The sequence below is a fragment of the Lygodium microphyllum genome, chromosome 4 (assembly GCF_053477565.2).
Source record: "Lygodium microphyllum isolate KBCC chromosome 4, Lygodium_microphyllum_v1.1.10, whole genome shotgun sequence".
NCBI classification, from domain to species: domain Eukaryota; kingdom Viridiplantae; phylum Streptophyta; class Polypodiopsida; order Schizaeales; family Lygodiaceae; genus Lygodium; species Lygodium microphyllum.
The window spans coordinates 124,228,963-124,241,740 of record NC_141138.1 but is presented as its reverse complement, the minus strand read 5'-3'; the positions used below and the strand labels follow the sequence as shown (position 1 = coordinate 124,241,740).

Sequence of the window (12,778 nt, the reverse complement as noted above, 5' to 3'; positions counted from 1 at the left end):
AATTTTCGCGTGTGATTCATTGTTTGTGTGATGCATTTTAATAATCCGCATCCAATGTATATATTCCCTTAGTGCATGCGCATGATTTTGTTTGGATGCATGATGTGCGTGTATTACAAAAATATGAAAAACTGATGCCAAAGGATCTTTGCCCTGCTGCTATTTGTTCTAGCTCTATGTGCAATGACAGCCTTGGTGCAAGTGTTTTGAAGATATGCTACAAGGACATTTAAAAGGAGGAAGCAGAGTTGCTGCAAGATATGCCTCTTGCAAATAATCTTGGTTGCTTGGATGTCAATGTTAAATTAATGCAAAAGGCATGGTGACATATTGCTAGCACAGCAATGATTTGACAAAAATTATGCTCATGTCAGACTTTTATAAAAGTGCTGGAATGCGGGAAGAAGCTAATGAGATACAAAAGATGCGACAATGTTCCATGAGATTACATAAGAAGCTAGGAGAAGCTTTTGTTGAAATTGTCCACAGACTCTATGGTTTTGTGGCACGAGACAAAAGCTGCATGGATTCTCGAGACATATACACAAAAATCAAGAGTTTGGAGTTTCAGATAAATGAGGAAGGTCGCTTGCCTAATTTTGACATGTGAACAAGAAAAAGAAAAACTAAAAACAGAGGAGAAAAGGAAGGGGAGAAGAGACTAATTCGGGAGAAAATTCGAATGGTGAATAGGGGGAAAAACTGACGCCAGAGGAAAGAAAGCGAAAGGTACGGGGATCTCTTGGTTTTGTTGTTGGAGGTAGCATCCATTGATACAGGCATTCTGGATGACATCTTGGAATCTGGCGCAATCCCAGTGATTGCATCAGTGGAAGCTGATCACAATGGCATCCTATTGGATATGAAAGATCCACAGTCTCTCGTCAAGGTAATAGATATCAAAGGAATGCGAAAGCTGATTGCTGAGGGGAAGGAAACTGTAGATTGTGCTTTTTGATGGACATTATACAGAGGAAAACGAACCAAAGGGGGGGAAAGCAGAAATTAGTAGTTCTGATGGTGTTATTGGATCTGCTGGCCCTGCAATTTCAGCGCGAGTTGGGTTAAAAGCTTATCGATTGATGATTTGGGGATAAAAAACTTCTCCATGATGAATTGGGGCAAAGACTTGTCTTCACGGGTTCCGATATGAGATGCTGACACAGTAGGACTTGCTGAATTGTTGCTGCAAATTTCAGCCAGAATCCGGCCACTTAGCGATTGATGAATTTGGGAAACCTATCAATCATGAATGGGGGGCTTTTCCGAGATGGTGGCAATTGTTGAAGACTGCGAGACCAGATCAGGTCGCCAGGGAACAGAGAATCCGAGATTCTCTGCACATCATTGAGCCAATCTCATACGCAGTCAGCCCAACAGCTGCACCCTTCTTAAGTAACATGGTTGCTACACGGAGAACACGTGCACATCCTGCAGACAACTTCCAACCATGCTCCTCTAACAATGCAATGTCTGCTTCAGCATCTAATTTTGCAATGTAATTCCGAGTAGATATGTCAAAGGGCTGCTTTGCTTGAGGCCAATATAGCCATTCAAACATGCAGTCTTCAAACTTGTCAGGCAGGCAATAGCCATGATCAATAGGTACAAGGTTCCAGTCTGTTTCTCCTTTCTTGCAAACCAGAATGTTTGCACCATTTCTGACTGTGTTTGCAAGTCGAAGGTCAAGGACTGCAATTTTGTGAACTTCATGGACAGGTCTTTCCTTGGATAGCAAATCTGAAAGAGCTCACAGTTTTTTTTTATCGCATGGTGCAACCAGCTTCCATGTTGCAAGTATCCCAAAGGCTCTGTTTAGGCTGAAATTTCAGTAACCCAGTTCCCATTCTCAACAATCCTCTCGAGAGAGTTTTCATCCTCAAGCATGGCATACTACAGCTGAACGACCACGTGCAAGGCTTTACTTAAAGCTGTACTTGTTTGAACCAAAATTTTGAGCTGTGGCTATGTTCTTGGCATCATTTCCCTCATGAGTTGGTACCCTTTCAAGGAGCAGAAGCAACAACTGATGCATTAAGTGAACTTGTTGAAATTGTGGAAGAAAACATGGGGTGAAGGTTGACTGTGGGTGGGTTTTTAGCACTTGCCAAAGTCCCTCTTCGTGTAGTCCTTCACAGAATCAGACTGACAGCTGGTCAAAATATACAAGTGACACTGCCCTCTTCTTTAGCCATGAATCCAATCAACAAAAGATGGAAGTTGTAAAGACTTTCTGATATCTTTTCAGCAAATAATGATGGACTTGACCTCATTATAGAGATGTTCTTCTGGAGTTTCTGAAATTCTCTGCTGATCTAGCAACTGCCAAGTTACGAAATGAACATGCTGATGTGAAGAGTGTTTCCCTTCCTACTGCAACTGTCAACATACACCTGAATGTAAACAGTTTATGAGATACTTCGGATTATTCTGAACATGAATTTCTTGTAACTCATTTGACAAGCTATATAGTGAACTTTGACATCAAAATTTGAGTTCTTCTTGTTAGACTCTTCCATTGCTGTACCTTGAACCCCGTGTTCTGCAGCCCTTACGTGAACTCTACGACAGCGTGGCTCAGGTGGTTTTTGTAAAGGTACCAACGTAGTGTCTCCGTCTCATCATTTTGCTAGAGTTGCATCACTTATGGGATTTGTTACACCTGTGGGGATGTCTACTCGAGTCACTCCAGCTTTTGCTCAGTCATTCGTAGGGTACACCTCTATGGGTGCTACTTCGAGAGATATGACCCTTGTAGGTACACCAAATGTACAAGGGTCTCTTGGATATATCCAAGAGTGTGGTCGGAGGTGGGAGAGAATACATCTTAAGCACACCCCAGAGGGGTATGGATACCTTGTAGATAATAGGACAAGAGCTATCATCATGAAGGATCAGGGAAGGAGGGTGATGGCTCGTATGAGAGAGTTGTGCCAACAAGTTTTTCGGTACAATGTCTTGGATCATTGGAAGAATATACTGGAGGGGAGCAAGGACTACATAGTAGCAACCGTGCATAAGGAGTTTTCGGTACTCGCCATAGCATATAGCTTTTCCAGATATTGGATGATGGAGGGCATGTGTGCATACATGTCATACAGATGATCGGACACATGTAAGGCACTTAAGAGTGGGACCTCAAAGCCTAAGTGGCTAGATGCAGATGGCTGGCACCGACTCATGGAGGAGAGTACGATAGATTCTCCATGACGTTGGAGACAACAGCGTGAGGCAGCGAGGGCATGATTGGAGGCAGGAGTGGTCCATCATCTTGGGAGTGGCGGCCACAGGACTTATCTGGAGGACTTTATAAGTTTTTCTTTTTTTTTTGCTTGCTTATTTTTTTGCAATATGATCCCTTGTACTAGCAATCATGTTTCCAACAGTTGTATTTTATTTTCTTTGTAGCACTCCATTACAAACTGTGATCTCACCGGCCTAGAGACTCAATATGCAGAGAGATACAGTCTCATTGCATTGATTGACCGATTATATGGACACGACGGCCCAATAATTCACTCATCTTTCTTGTCCATAGTTTCTAATTTTAATTAAAATGCATTATTGTATGGTGGACTAATGTGTAGTTGTTTCTTTTTTTACAGAGTCCGTTCGATGCTCCTTTGCAATGGGATGAGCTTTCAGATGGCAAGGATCTATAGCTCGCACTTAGATCCGTGGAGCACACATCCTCTTCTTTTTTTGTCATGTGATTTATGTAGGCATTTTCTATGCACTATGTTATTATCATTCTTTGTATCTTGCCACGATTGTACTGTCGCTTTCATTATGCGATCTTGTATTTATTTTGTGTATGATCAGTCTTATGGATTCAAGTACAGTTTGCCTTCATTTTGACAAGCATTGTACATTTTACTGTAACTCTTTGTATGGCCCAAATAAAGCACATAGTGCTATTTGCTACCTTGGCACACAAAAAAAATCCATGTAACTATCACTATACGATAATAGCGATTGCTCTATGGCGTCACTAATATCGACTTTTTTTGTGACGATGGGGGTAAATTTTTTTATGAATATTTTTGTTGCTTTGAATGTGGGTATGAGGCATGTATCTTATAGTGGTTGCTTTCTTACCGGAGAGTCATGAACAGAGGGAAGGTTTTCTTGGACGACCTCAAGCATGAATGAATAGCCAAAGATGATACGAGCTGAAAATCATCCACACGGAGTCGCATCCAAATGGAATGCGTCGATTCTCAGTTTCTACGAGTTTCCGTATTGGACCCACTTACAGATCAACCAATTGTTGGATCCCATGCATATTTTCAAAAATGTGGACAGCTTACTATGGGGCCACATTATAGGAAAGAGAGACACTGCACCGACACGAATGGATTTGAAAGAGGTAGGCAAGATGGAGACGCTTTGGCCATAGTTGAGTGTTGATGGTCACTTGCAACTACCTCGTGCTCCTTGGGATTTGTCCACTAAAGAATAGCACTTTGTGAAGTAAATTTTCAGGTCTACGATAAGTACGCTGCGTTCTCTCAGATCTACGTTTTCTAAAGATGACCAATTATCCGGGTCGAAAATCCCATGATTGGCATAAGATATGTCAAGTTTGTACTACAAATGGATTGTAAATGGCTTGCATATTTTACTATTTATAGTGTATTCATTGTTCATAATGCTTCTTCATTTGTGATAATTTGTGCTACTGATCGCGATTGAAGGATGCCTCACTCCAGAAATATGTGAAACGATTTATAGGTTGTCAATTTTAGTACAAATGGATCTCACACAAGGAGATCAAGACATCCTCTATTGAATCTGCAAGGCAAAGAGTAGTGAAGACTGTCTGTCTCTTTGAGAAGTACTTGCCCATCAGCATGCTCACGATACAAACCCACCTCGTGGTGCATCTTGTAGATGAAGTGAAGATTACAGGACATGTCTATATGCGATGGATGTACCAAATCTTCACACGTATGCCTCTAGATCAGATGACTTGATTCAGAGATATGGTGAACTAGGAGCTGTCTCGCACACCATCAGGCTGTTCTGTTAATTCTACTTCATTATGCTCTAATGCTTCGGTTTTCTATAAACGAGTTTGATGCTTCAAACTTGGGCCAGACAGAGAGAGTGGTTCTGGGGGATGCGACAGAGATATGAATGCAATAAGCCCACGGTTAGCTTGAGATACATAAAATGAGTGAAGAGGATCTATAGGAGATCTTCACACATATGTCTCCAGATTGGATGGCTTGATTCAGAGATATGGCGGACCAAGAGCTGACTCGAACAGCATCATGCCATTCCGTTAGATCTACTTAGATACGCTTTGATACTTCAGTTTTCAGTAGATGAGGTCAATGCTCCAGACTTGGATCAGATGAAGGTAGTGGTTTTGGGGGATGATGTGGAGACGTGGATGTGGTGAGCCCGCAGTTGGCTTGCAATATATGTGCTATTCCTCACCCTCGTGCAAGTTCTAGAGAGGGTGGCTTAGGTGGTTGTTATGGAGATATCTATGCAATGTCTCTGTCTCGTCATTTTGCTGGAGTTACATCACCCATAGGATTTGTCACACATGTAGGGATGTCTACTTCAGTCACGCCAGCTTTTACTTCATTCCCCGAGAGATACCATCCCTGTGGGTACACTAGATGTACAGGGGTCTCCTGGATATGCCCAAGAGCGTGGTCACAGGTGGGAGAGAACACATCTTATACATACCACAAAGGGATATGGATACCTTGTAGATGATAGTACAAGAGCCATCATCATGAATGATGAGGGGAGGAGGGTGATGGATCGTATGAGAGAGTTATACCAACGAGTTTTTTGACACATCTTGGATCATTGGAAGAACATACCGAAGGGAAGCAAGGACTACATAGTAGCATCCTTGCATGAGGAGTTTCCAGTACCCACAGTAACAGATAGGTTTTTCACAGGCTGGATGATGGAGTGCATGTGTGCGTACATGTCGCAGACGATCAGACGCACGTAAGGCACTCAAGAGTGGGGTCTCAAAGCCCGAGTGGCTAGATGCAGATGACTGGCACCTACTTAGGGAGGAGGCTACATATTCTCTACGGTATTGGTGGAGATAGCAACGCGAGGCAGCGAGGGCATGACTAGAGGTAGGAGTGGTCCATCAGCTTGGGGGTGGCGGCTAGAGTACTTCTTTAGAGGACTTTGTAAGTTTTTCTTTTGTTCTTCTCGCTTATTTTTTTGCAATATTTCTTGTATTGATAATCTGTTTCTAACCGTTGTATTTTGTTTTCTTTGCAGCACTCCATTATAAACCGTGATTCTATCGGCCTAGAGACTCGATATGTAGAGAGACACGGTCTCACTACATTTATCGATAGATTGTATGCACGCGGCGGCCCAGTATGTCACTTATCTTTCTTGTCCATAGTTACTATATTTAATTAAAATGCATAATTGTATGGTGAATTGATGTGTAGTTTATTTTTTGGCAGAGTTCATTTGATGCTCCTTTGCAACTGGACGAAATTTTGGATGGCGAGAATCTATAGCTCACGCTTGGATCCCTAAAGCACACATCCTCTTCTTTTTTGGTCATATGATTTATGTAGGCATTTTCTATGCACTATGTTATTATCATCATTTGTATCTTGCAATGATTCCATAAGCACTTTCATTAAGCAATCTTGTATTTATTCTATATATCAGTCCTGTGGATTCAAGTACACTTTGCCTTCATTTTGATGACCATTGTATACTTTATTGTAACCATTTTGTATAGCCCAAATATAGCACATAGTGCTCAATTTGCCTTGCCACATTTTTTTTTTGTAATCGTCACTATAAGCATAAAAAATTAACTGCACGCATCGCTATTATCGTCGCAGTTTGCATTGCAAAGCATTGTTATTGGCATCGCTATTTGTGTCATAAATAGCGACGTTAATAGTGAGAGTTCTATGGCGTTGCTAATATCAACGTGTTTAGCGATGACGGGGGCAAATTTTTTGGTTAATATTTTCGTCAATTTGAACGTCCATATGAGGCTTGTATCTTGTAGTGATAGTAAGAGTCACCCAAAAGTGATGACCATCTTGAGTGGAGTAGGTTAGACATGGTAAAGACCATCTTGAGTCATTTTCCCCTCGATCAAGGTGATATGATCAATCAAGGTAGTAAACGGCTTGAGTAGACGTGTCAATCAAGGTGAAAGATCACCTCGAGTGTAAGAATTGCAATATTTAGTCAACTAGTGTGATGCATTAGATGTGATTTAGTAGAGGTGATCAATCTCAATGAAGGCAAAGAGTCAATCAAGATGATGGATTAGACATGTTGAAACTCAAAATTAATCAACATTAAATGTGTTAGTATCTAGACTTATTTATTTTTCCCCAAAAGACTCCTCTTCAGATGGTAAAGACTAGGTATGTGTCCCCAAGAGAAGTTTTATGTAGTCTATATCACTAAAACCCCATATTCAGCAAGCTCTTGGCTCTCAAATCATGCAATGGAGGTGCTGCATTTCACCTTTCATTTTTTACCAAAAGATTTGACAAGATTTCTTAGCACAATTCATAGATAATGTTTGTCTCACACATCCTTCCCGATGTGAATTTACACCTCATAAATGTATATTACCAATGAATGTATACACCATCCCCTTCATTGGTAGTAAATTCATAGATAATGTATGTGTCCCCAAGAGAAGTTTACTACCAATGAAGGGGATGGTGTATACTGTTGGAATTGAGCTAGAAACAATGTTTCGCCTACATCAACAATGGTGTATATTTTAGACTCTTTGAATGCAAACAATGATGCCAAGCACTAGTAAATACAAGAAATATGTAACAATAGTCATGTTGAGTATATACGAATGCATTTCCAAGTACATAGTCTCTTCCAACTATGCTGCTACTCACACCATTATTTCCCTTCTTATCTAGTCTTTGGACAAGGCAAATGCTTATTACTTCAAGAACTTCCCTTCTATTGTGATTTAAGGTCATCTCTTATATAGAAGGCTCATATTCTAGCTTCGAATTGTTGTCTCTCAACTTCTCCCCATGAAAGATAGAGTTAAGAAAGTACAAATTGTAGATTTGATCTAAAATCAATCCACTTCAATCCGGTGATTTCATTTGAGATTGCACCCTTGTTGCAGAGCTGCTTGGTGCATTAATGGAGACAATATGAACTTTTAGGCCTTCAAGGCAATTAACCTTGGTACCATAGAGTGGTCACTCTTTCCACATGAAGACAAGCTAAAAGTCAATGTTGATTTAGTGATAAGGTCCCTTACACTTTGCAGCATGTCATAGAAAGCCACATTGTTTACAAAGTATTTGTGTCATAGCTTTTGCTCACACTACTCTTGCAAGGCCATGAGATCTTACTCATAGTTCTACATGAGCTTAATTCTAGGATAGACGTTTCTTTTTATCTAGCGCTTATCTCTCGTGTTCCAAGGGATTATTATAATGTTCCTCGAGGGATTTTCCATGCTATTAGGGCCTTCTTTCTTTATACACATCATGCTCAAGGCCACAAAGAATTAGATTCTTTCCACCAATGATATCACAATCCATAAGAATATTTTGTTTCATGCAAGATTGGAAGGTGGCAGCCAAGATATACAATTCAAGAGACTTGGACTATTGTGTTGGAGTAGGATTGAGGTGAAAGGGTGAGAGTGGATGAGTGCTCATCACAAAAGACATTGTTTTTAAACTAGTAAAAGTAAACACAAGATCCCAAAGCAATCAGCTTGGATCTTCAAAATCAATAGAAATATAATACTTGAAAATTTCACTATTACTTTTAAGCCTATTTAAGGGCACAACAAAATTTTAACCTGACATTTGAAATTCCAGCCGGTATAAATTCAAGCATAGACACACCCAAGCTTTGACCATAGACACATTCAAGCATGCCGTGTTTTTGGTAGCACTGAATTTGTAAGCTTTGACCATAGACACACCCAAGCATTTGCATTGGACCGGCAGGACGTGTCATTTCCCGAAAAATTAAGATAAGAATTATCTTGTTAATCATTCAGACCCCAACAACCAACTTTGGCCGTTTAGAGTATTGCAGTAGACTGTGGGTGGTTTGTGCCTCTCTCACGTGAGGGTTGCGCTAATTAGGGGAGACGACTTCCGCAAAGAGGAAACTATTTTGCACAGCAGCGGATAATGGCGCCAGTGTTGACGGAATTCAGGGCTAATGCTACGCCCGACGGCGCCAATGTGAAGAGAATTTATTAAGGACGGTAGGGGGTCGATGAGGGCCAGTCTAGCCAATTCTACTAGTATTAGCATCTCCATACGTGCACAGTCCGGTGTTCTTTACTTTTCTCTCTTTGACGTTTAATGTACGCAGTTTAGTTTACGCGAGAGAGAGAGAGAGAGAGAGAGAGAGAGAAGCCCATAGGACAAGAGCGTGCGCTGATGAAATCATGGCAATTTTATTGATAAAGTACACACAGCTAGCTAGTCCAGATCTTGCAGCACAAGTAGAAGGTGGCGCCAGCTCTATGTTCTCTCTCTCTGCAGCTGCAGTTGCACCATGCCGATTGAAGTAGTACAGCAGCAGCTCCTTCCTTTAAAAGAGAACAAGCGCAGGGTGGGGTTGCCATAGGTGAGTAAATTTTAAAGAAGACGCACGGCTATACTCAGCATACGTGCACAGTGATGATTGGGACGCGTGCAGGTAAAGGGATCCATATACCTCATCATGAGAGATGCCTGATCAAGGGTGACCGCCGCCACCATGGTGGTATCCACCGCCGCCGTGGTTGTATCCGCCGCCGCCGTGGTATCCGCCTCCGCCACCGTGGTAGCCGCCCCCATTATGATACCCACCACCTAGCGTTCACGCAAAAACCATTCTATGCTTCGTCAGAAACAATAAGGTACTAAAGCTCGGGAGTCGGGTTTTCGTGAACGTTTAGAAGATCCTACCTCCTCCATGATACCCACCACCACCATGGTAGTACTTAGCATCGGTCGCTTCAGCAGTCGACTCTCCCATAAGCTTGCGGCTACCCTGAAGCTCAGCTGCTTCGCCACCCTGCGACTGCAGCATTATAATGAAGGTTGCCACATTGCACATCAAAACCGTTAGCACAAGCACACTGAATAGCTTCCCCATTTTGCTCTCTCACGCGCTCTCTCTCTCTCTCTAGCTCTGTGCCTTGGATAGCTTGCCCCGAGCTGCCTCTTATAGACGCTCAAGTGGTGCCACCCGGCGGATCTATCGTCATCCTAATCAGCAGCAAGTCTACTCGAGCCACATCCCACTTGTCATATCTCCCCGGTAAGTGAAGAAAAAATAGTGCCTTTACGTCTCTCCAAAAGCCTGGTGCAGTATCCAGGCCTGCATGGATCGTGATTCCTGCCCCTAGCTAGTACCTGTAGGGGCTACCAGACTTTATGTCTTAACTACCTTACGTAGATGTCCAAAAGATATCAGTAGTGGACTCAGGACTGTGTGGTAACATCAGTTAAATTTTTGTGTATACATGTTGATCGGCTTCTAAGTGAGCCCAAGGTCAAGCGTTCCATTGTCACACGCAACGATAAAGACACTCCACCATGTAAAAAAAGTAATTGCGCAATGGTAAAGACACTCCACCATGTAAAAAAGTAATTACGCTTTATTTTATTGTCACCAAGATGGATATTGTAATGGGACCACATGTTGAGTTAACATTAAGGGTTTGGGCACCCCTTCATTACAAGTCTCCATGTAAGCCATGATATTCAATTAATACACAATCCTTTTGGATCGAAATAGTCACTTCAATCCATTTTTGTCATTTTCCTTGTTTGCATGGCATCCTTAGGGTTGACAGCCATTGCACTACAATTAGAAGCACAAATCTTTCCCTGTGAAGTCTCATCCTTATTTGAATTTCCCCCTTCTTCTTTTTAGCATGTTCTCAAATGAAGTGACTATTCTATCTAACCTTGTGGCATGCATATGGGATGGGGCCAAAACAAATCAACACATCTCATGCACACGATGCCCTCAAGCTCAAGTACCTTTAATATCTCAATATACTAGTCCCATAGGCTTTACACTCTCCTTAAGGGTTAGTGGCGAGATGAGGAACATATAAGACTTTTCCAAGAGTTGAAGCAATAGATTGAACCTTTGCCTCAAAGATAGTATGCAAACTAGGAAACAAAGGCATTCAAAGAGTTGGACATCATGAGGGGAGAAGGCCATAGACCATGGGAGGCAATGAACAATGTCACATCTAAAAAATCCTAACCATGAAAAATCCAAAATCTTTTAGCCTCATGATCCATTATAACTTTAAAGAATCATCTTCTAAAAAAATGTACTAGAACAAATTTCAAGATGCCCTAAATGGTGTAGCAAATAAATAAGGGAACCCCTCTTTTATAGGAATTTGTCCCATGAAAGTAGCCATAGCTTTGAAGATAGACCTTGCATTGTAGGAACTCCTCTTGACATGTGTAGCATAGGTTGTCATATATTTCATAGCATAGTCCTTTTGCCTCTATACATTGATATCATTTTAGGATTTTTGTAACTTGATATCCTTTCACAACCTGGTGTTGTGAATCTACCACCCTTTTTGCATGCATGATGGTGGAATAGACTCTCTACATGCATGTTCAATATGTGGCAACAAACATGCAATTTACCCCATAGTATATTGTGTATTTTTGGCTTGCCATAAATTTTTGAATAATAAACATGCATTTTCTTAGTATTATCTCCTCTCGTTTCCCTATCTTTTCAAAATTTAAGGTCAACATTTCTAACTATGGCACAAAGCTCTCTCCCCTTATTAGAGTTTTTCGTTAGCCTACCAAAGCATATCATATAAAGCCAATATTGTGAATCTTTTTAGGATTAACTTAGGGAGCAAAAAAATGGGAGAACCAACAAGGAAAACCTTAGTAGGCCAAAATCCAAGTAGGGTTGGACTTAAGGAACCTATCAATAATGGCATGTTTGTAAAGAGGTTGCAAATGAGTGGCAAATGAAGTTGAAGAAGGCTAACCTCCAAATGATTCCCAAGTGCAATTACTTTTCAATCCAAATTAAGATATTTTCTATAATCGCATGATAACTACACACCATGCTATAGATGCTTTGCTAGATGAGAGTTCTCTAGCCCATGTCCTTTAGAATAGATAGGAAGGGATTGTCATTTTCTTATGTCATGGTGATTGTGAGATTCCTAATTATTCCCGTGTTAAAAGTCTTTGAGGGACTGCAATGTAATGGGTTCAAGTTCCATTCTAAACACAGTTGATGAACATCTTAGTTAGATAATATTAATTGTGGTTATTTATGAATTTTTTTCCATGAATATGTCCTTCTCACAAAGCTATGTGATTTATGGAGTAGTCCATTTATTCCAAAAGGAGAGAGTGAAACTTGAGTCTAGCTAAATGCTCGGGTAATTCACTACATGTATACCCTTTTATATCACATGTATTCAAGGCCTATTTGTAAATATCCTTATCTGTGAATTTTTCCTTAATAAAACATAAAAAATTTCTATTCAATCTATAAGTAACCCCTTTATATGGGACCTTTTTGTATGTAAAAAATATGTAAATTTGGTATTTTAAAAATCCATTATGTTGAACCCACATGATACATACATATATTTTTGACTGACCTCCCCGGGGCTAAATGTCCACTTTAAAAAAATCACACACACACACACACACACACACACACACACGTAATGATTGATTGAGCTAGACAATAGATTTTATCCCTTTAGGCCTTCATATTGTTGCATATTTAAAACTAGATAAAA

At 40.8% G+C, this 12,778-nt stretch overlaps 1 protein-coding gene across 1 annotated transcript; it reads right to left on the bottom strand.

Annotated features, from left to right (window-relative positions):
- Positions 1 to 9,414: 9,414 nt before the first annotated feature.
- On the bottom strand, positions 9,415 to 10,175 carry LOC148037576 (uncharacterized). The gene is made up of 3 exons (XM_087676530.1): positions 9,930 to 10,175; positions 9,697 to 9,833; positions 9,415 to 9,568 (listed from the first exon to the last, which is right to left on the bottom strand). The coding sequence occupies exons 1-2, from the start codon at positions 10,117 to 10,119 to the stop codon at positions 9,718 to 9,720; spliced, it is 306 nt and encodes a 101-aa protein (XP_087532656.1). The 5' UTR covers positions 10,120 to 10,175; the 3' UTR covers positions 9,415 to 9,568; positions 9,697 to 9,717.
- Positions 10,176 to 12,778: the final 2,603 nt, after the last annotated feature.

Coding starts and splice junctions, on each gene's coding strand:
- LOC148037576 (XM_087676530.1), bottom strand. CDS start 10,119: ATGGGGAAGCTATTCAGTGTGCTTGTGCTAACGGTTTTGATGTGCAAT. Junction 9,834..9,929: donor TGGTGGGTATCATGGAGGAG/GTAGGATCTTCT, acceptor CGTGAACGCTAG/GTGGTGGGTATCATAATGGG.